Below are 7,514 nucleotides of genomic sequence, written 5' to 3'. Positions count from 1 at the left end.
AAAAGCACATAGCAAGCAAATGAGAGCCAAAACGCCCCTATGTTGGGGTAGGGTTTCCCTGTCCTACTTTGTCAGGAGCTAGGGTTTCGCACACAACAGTTTCAAACAACCTATAATCGAGTGAGCAACCTGTCCTAGTTTGGGATAGTCACTATGGATTCCGATATGCACTAGGTCGAATGGTCAAAAGGGGTGCCCCGGTAAAAATCAGAGTTTGTGTTCCCATAGTGGCAGAGCCCATAACCGGTCAGCCTTATGGCACATTTCTCAAAGCGAGCCTCCGACAAACCGTTCAGGAATAGCAGATAGCAAACACGGTGTCCTAGGCGCACCAATGCAAATGCAATGCAAAGAAACACATAAGTGTAATCAAAATAAGATATCATAAGTTCGAGTCAAGTTCTCTAAATCCCCAGCGGAGTCGCCAGAAACTGTAGATGTCCCCGAACGTCCCGGGAGAAATCCCGTTTTGTTCATTTGGGCTTACTACAGTTCGGACTCGATGTCATGGTTCTGAATCTAATCTCGCAAAGTGCAATGCAAGATCGATAAATCACCAAAGAGTCCAAATCTGGCAAATCGTTTTGAAAAATTGATTTTTAGAAAGAAGTGCCAAACATGCACTGCTTTGCCAAATACAGAGTCACCACCTAAATATTTTATTTTGGGAGAATTTAAAAAATCCTGACTCGTGCCTAAGGCCACGTGTCCATCATCACCAAAGTTGCCTCGGCTCGGGAACTTGGGTACGATTGGGGAAGGTCATTTCATAAGCACCCCCGCTCGCCCGACCAAAAATCGGCCACTACTAAGTATGATATCGAGTTTTTGAGAACACATGTGCTCTTATTCCGGTTTATTAGCCTAAAATTACTACGTGATGCACACAGCATACAAATATAGACTGGTTTGTCTAAGTTGAAACAAAACATCTCATGTTTATTTTTGAAAGCGGTTTGCTACTCGCAAGTAGGCTAAAATGCAGATTTTGTCACCCTCAAGTGGGCTTAGAAAACATGACGATTTCCCACTCTCAAGTGGACTTAAAACTCGCAATAGATGAATTGTTCCAATTTAAATAATCCAACCTTCACCCACAGGCAATCAAGCAGGTATATCACATAAGTAGTTAGCCTCATGGCAAGCATGCTATCATGACAGTCACTCACACACATGCAAGGATGCTAAAGCATAAACACTCACCGAGTACTCCAAGCAAAAAAAGAAACTAGTTAGTAATCAATGCATGATCCTAGTTTATTTTAGGATAGCTAATGCAACACATGCGAAATGCAACTAAGATAGGCTCGGCTATTCTAAGATGGCATATGAGATGCTATAGATAACATGTATTCAACTCGGAATTGAAATATAATGCAGTTAGTATGATGTGCCGAGCCCGGTGCATGCAAGACAGATGAATGAATGCAGACATGCGAAGCATAAGGATGCTAATTGAAACATGCCCTAAAACTAACCATCGTAAGCTGGTAAATAAAAGGGAGAAAGACGTGGGGTTGGAAGACATGCATCACACACACGCACACTTATTACAACAATTGTGCCCTCTCGACGGAGGGTCCGAATAAATAATACAACACCAACTAGCTAATCTAAGCCAATCTAATTAAGCTAGTTATTACACAACCAAAATGAATAATAAATTACAGCTAATTATTACACAACTCTAATTAATTAACAAACTAACTAAGTAAGCGATTAAACTAGCATGCAAACTACATGAATGTGGACTGCCTCAGCTCTGCCTTGAATGATAAAGGATGCATGCATGCTCGGGTTGCCTCGTTCGGAAATCCTTCGCGACGCCCCAACTTACCTTTGTTTGCAATTGATCTCAGAAACTTGCACAAAGCTCCAGAGAGATGAAACTCCACCCTGGGAATCTGTGGGAAGGCTGCCGACCAGCTTATAGGCATGGGAGACCAATGGCCGACCACCTTTTGTGGTGGAAACCAAAAAAAATGGTCGGCCTACCAGTAAATCTGGTCGGCCGACTAGTTTCCTCTCCTGGTTTCTGGTTTTCTGCAACAAAGGGAATGAGAGATGCACGGCAAAGTATTTGCAACACATGTGTGCACGACCACTCTCCTCATCATTGCATAAGCTCAAGGGAGTGAAGTCCTCGACTCTCGAGCCACCAATAACGCATTTCGATGCATGATGGCTGAGGAGTCGAATTGCACAACTCGATGTGAAATGAATGCACATACAAGCACCTAAAACCAACAACTCCGTCATGGGTAGTCAAGAGTGTCGGCGATCGGGAATCGAGACGCGTCTCATCACTTCGAGTATGAAACGCTTCTCGTTTCCCGTGTTTGGGCTAACTCCTATCCCAAACACAATGCAACAAACAAGACATGCGCCAATGCAACTCTAGCATGCAATCTTAAAGCAATACAATTAAGTCATGCAAACATGCAAGGGATAACATGCAAACTTGCAACTAGCATACACAATACTATGAACTAACAATGGTATACTCAATGCACATGACACTTAGCATACACAATGAGATGAACAAGGCATACACAATGCAATGATCAATCATGCAACAACATGGCATACTCAATGCTATGAACTACAATGGCATACTCAATGCAAAATGATCATGGCATGCTCGATGCAAACAATAACATAACATGCACAACGCATTATAACATGGCATACACAATGCAACAATGGACTAAAACCAAAATGGATAGGCCTCAGCCACACCCAAATCAGTGGCCAAACATGATGAAAACAAGGCAATGACACACACACAAGCATGCACAATGCAAGGGATCAAAACCTAAGGTACGAGATACAACTCTACAAAAGCATTGAAAGGATGAAATATGGCATACAATGGCATATATTCCAACTCTAAAATGGCAAACAAAATGGTCCCGAATCATGCAAACAACTCATGTTATGCATGTTGAATGGCTCAAATACCGAAACTAGTGAAGTGCATTACACTAGAGGTATGCAAAGCAATGCCCAAATGAACAAACTAACCCCAAACAGTCCCTATGCAGGCCCAAAACAGTGGCAAAATGGACTAAGATGATGGCTTGAAATGCACAAAAATGAAACTCATGCAATGGCCCGTAAATGAGGTATACAAGCCCAACTCTCAAACGCATTTAAAGAGTGAAAAACATGGGAATATGGCACAAGTATAAGCTCTGAAATAACATGTTCAATGATACCAAGGCATGAAAACAACTCAAGTTAAGCATGCAAGAGACTTCAAAACTCAAAACTAGGCAAGGGTATTACACTACAAGCATGCATGACAAGCATTATTCAACCATGGGACCTCAAAATAGAGCTAAGGCAGCCCAAATCATGAATAAAATCAGTTTAGAACATGGCCAAAATGTGCTAGAATCAAGGGCCAAAACAACATGCAATGTGAGCTAGTGAGCATGGATTACACTACAAGCATATGAAGCTTTCAAGAGGCCACTAAATCAGAAAAATTCAGAGACATGACATGCCAAATAAAGCCCAAAAACCCACTGAAACATGATCAATGCATGCAAGGATGTCATGCTCCTTTGATAGGCTATAAGAGGGGTTATTCTACACATGCAAGGGACACACCCAAGGTGACAAAACCAACTCTGGATAGAGCCTAGGCAGGCCCTAAAAGTCACTGAAAAGGGCCTGAAACAAGGCTTGGATGTATGCAAATGAAGTCTCCTTTGTAAGGCCAAAAATGCTAGTGAACAAGACAAGGGGGGAGAGGGTCACCCCTCTCTGATTTTGGCTCTCAAAAACACATATTAACCACTGAAAATCTGTTGGATTTCAGTGGTTAAAAGACCAAGCAAAGGTCAACACAAAGACCTTAGGGCATAACTCAAAACAAGGCAAAATGAAGCATGCAAGGGGGTAGATGACCCCCAACAACAAAATGACCTTAAACAAACATCAAAAGGACCTCAAAACAAGAATTTTTTTTAGTTGACAACAAAGCTCAAATGTGCATGCAAATAAGGCTAAGAGATGGATCCAAATAAAGCTTAAAAGAGGGAAAAAGTGTTACCCTTGTAGCTTAGCAAAATCAGCAACTTCTCCAGCCCAAAACCAACTCTTTGAGACCTCTCAAGACCCTCCAAGAACCTTAGAACAATGGTGGAGGTGTGTGGCTATGAGGTGTGGTGCAAAGATGCAAGAACAAGACCCTTTTGGACTCAAAGTGTAAAGATATAGAGAGGGATATATCTTGGAGCCTTAGAGCAATTTTAGAACCTGTGCCAAGGAAAATGAGGGCCTCTCTTATAAACATACAAGGCCAAAGCTTCCTCAAGAAGCTAAAAACCAAGGCTCAAGATCCTCCATACATGGGTATGGAGGATACAGTCTGTGCCTTCCAGCTAGCACAACTGGCATACACTTACAGAGACAAGACTAGGGGAGACAGACCGACCAGTTCAGGTGGTCGGTCGACCAGTTCAAAAGGTTCACCTCAAAGAAAGGTGGTCGGCAACCCCATTTGATGGTCTCCACATTGAATGCAAGCTAGCGGTATGGTGGGAGACCAGTAAATGTGGCTCAAAGACCAAGGAGACTAGCTTCCTAACAAGAAAATCGACTGGCGGGAGAAAAGTGGTCTCCAAGGAGAAAGGGTGGTCTCCCACCCTTTTACCACCTCCCAAACAATGAAAACATGGTCTATGCCAAAAATGAACCAAGACGGATGCAAAACGAGGGTTCGGGGGTCAAAACGCGCAGCCGGGTGTCTCGAAAACAGGCTGTTAAGTATCGAAAGTGGCGTGCAACCACAAAGGTAGTCTCCCGGGCCACAGTGTCCCTCTAGAAAGAGGAAGCAAGGTGTGTGCCAAAAACCGTGCCAAACGGAGAAAGTTAAGCGGTCCCGAACCGAGGCGCGTGGCCGACGACTCCGAAAATTAAAAACTGGTCTCCAAACGGGAACAGTGGCCTGCGACCACGAAAAGTAGCCTACGGCTACTGAGAGATGGTCTACAATACCTCTCCCTCCCTTCGGGAAGAGAAAACAAGACCTGGTTCGCAAACCGAGGTAAAGCATAAAAGGGTCCCGAGGCCCAGAGGCAAGGCTCTCAACCGAAACTCCGAAACCTCAGAATGAGCACAACATACGCCATCACCGAGCGCTCTATCGATGACGTCTGAGTCTTAAGGTCGGTCAAAAATGGGGTGTCTACAACTGCCACTCGCCGCAAGAACATATTCGTCTACTAATGTCAACTGAAACAAATGGATGTGAATGCACCTCATAGACATCATTCCCAGATGAACTAATAATCCATGGCCTCGAAGTATTAAAAGCATCATGCAACTTGGATTCCATTTTGGGGCATATCACACTATTTCATTTATTAACAAGTCCCCTCTTCTTAGCAATTTTCCTCATCAACTTAATTCTTACACTATCAATCAACTTTGTGATACGCAAGTGGCGTTTCTCTCGTATCCATGAATTGAAAAATTCAGCTACATTTGACCACATCTCTCCAAAGCGTTGCCCTCGAAAATATGCATTACTCCAATGATCATATGGTATGTCATCTAAAAACTTTTCAACTCTTGGCCCACCTTCAGTCTTTAACTCAACCAACCATTGATGAAATGTTTCTTCAGTTGGAGCATATGTACATTTCCCAAACAGAGTGATAAGCTTTTTTTGTCAATCCATGAAACATGCCACGCAAATGATGCCTCAAGTTCATCTTCAAATGATATAAACAATAAGCATGAAAATCCATTGGGAAAACCTTTAGCAAAATTTCAACTAATCTAAGGTTACGATCTGACATGAATGCAATATTTCGTTTTGGTGAAACAATTGTACTCAAATGCTCAAAAAACCAACGCCAGTTGTCTTGATTCTCTGAGCCTACAACTACAAAACAAACAGGAAAGAACCCTGCATGTACAAAACAGAAAAAATGAGAATATTCTACTATTCTTAGAAAATGGTAACACTTTAACATTCAAAATATCAAACACTAAAATGAATAACTGAAAAAATAAAAAATGCATGTACAACAACAATATTATATAAAATTTAAAACATTCAATCATATTTCTAAACTGAGAACTTTCTCAATTTCAAAATAGAGAAAATAGACTTCTTGTATACCTTGATTTCCATCTTTTCCTGTAGCAGCAACTAAATTTCCTCTAAATATTCCTTTCAAAAATGTGCCATCAAGGAATAAGAGAGGTCGACAATAATCAAATCCACCAATGGAACCATGAAAAACAACAAATAATATCTTAAGCCGTTTAATATCATCGTCACACTCAAACTCAATGTAACTCCATGGATTGCAACTCTTTGCAACATCCACATACCATCTTAACTAGTCAAATGACATTAAGTAGTCTCCAAAAATCTTACATTTTGCTTTCTCTACCCCCAACCAAGCTTGACAATAACTAACTCTCAGCCCATTTCCCAACTTAAAATCCCAAACAACATGAACTGGACGTGTCAATGGATTATCACGAACACCTTTAACAATCAAATCAACAACTAAATCAGAACTCATACGAGAATAATTCATCGTACGTACTTTAGCACCACATGTGTGGACATTGTTCAGCTTCCTTATATAAAAGAACCCATTAGCATTCTCCACTCTACCATGAACATTCCACATACAACCTTTTGTCTCTCTAAACAAACATTGTGCGGAAACACGAACTTTATCGTTTTTAACAAATATGAACTCAAATCCACACTCAATAGAAAACTTCGACAATGCATTACGAAATTCAACAATTCCACCTTCAAATTTTTGTCCTACATGTGTAATACTAACTGCTAACCAATAGACAACAGTAATTTTTCCTTGTGTCGACAAAATGATGATAACTTATCAACCTCTTCTTTAACCTCCAACCTCGAATTCCTTTTGGAGGATGTAGATGCTCTGTTTGACAAGTTCACAGACTTACTGTTGTCATGAGACAATGTAATATCACAAACTTCAAAATCCAACATTGACTCTTTCTCCATAATCCAATCTTTTGTTGAGATAACCACAGTCAATGGTAGAGTTTTTTACTCTCACAACAACATCAATACACTTTGAATCAAAATGCACAACTAATGCCAACAACAAATCTAACTCTTCATAGTTGTCCAACGTACAACTAGGATGTCCAGGCAATGAGTAAGATAGACAAATATTATCAAATTGCAAACTATCCCATTTCAAACATAGCTTATCAACCAACTGATCATATGTAACCTTTTGATCAATCTTAATTGCAAATGTGCAACCATTATACTTGCACAACAAAAAAAATAGGCGCACTTGTACAACCTTCACTCGTCTTTCAATCTAAACAAGAAAAAAATATTGCATCAATAAAAATCAGAACAAATACTTCATAACAATACTAAGAACTTTCTCAGTTTTCACAAGTCACGTTTTCAATTCATAAAATACCTAACCAAATCACGTTTTCAATTCATAAAATACCTAACCAAACCGAGAAATCATCCA

The 7,514-nt window shown here is 40.6% G+C and overlaps 1 protein-coding gene across 1 annotated transcript; it reads right to left on the bottom strand.

Annotated features, from left to right (window-relative positions):
* Nucleotides 1-5,368: 5,368 nt before the first annotated feature.
* LOC114308207 (uncharacterized) lies at nucleotides 5,369-7,021 on the bottom strand. The gene is made up of 5 exons (XM_082921115.1): nucleotides 6,832-7,021; nucleotides 6,444-6,790; nucleotides 6,140-6,362; nucleotides 5,772-5,923; nucleotides 5,369-5,674 (listed from the first exon to the last, which is right to left on the bottom strand). Exons 1-5 carry the CDS (start codon nucleotides 7,019-7,021, stop codon nucleotides 5,369-5,371), a joined length of 1,218 nt encoding a protein of 405 aa, XP_082777241.1.
* Nucleotides 7,022-7,514: the final 493 nt, after the last annotated feature.

The sequence above is a fragment of the Camellia sinensis genome, chromosome 1 (genome assembly GCF_055761805.1).
Source record: "Camellia sinensis isolate YWXY chromosome 1, ASM5576180v1, whole genome shotgun sequence".
NCBI classification, from domain to species: Eukaryota; Viridiplantae; Streptophyta; class Magnoliopsida; order Ericales; family Theaceae; genus Camellia; species Camellia sinensis.
The sequence above is the reverse complement of the archived record's forward strand: the minus strand, read 5'-3'. Positions and strand labels throughout refer to the sequence as shown.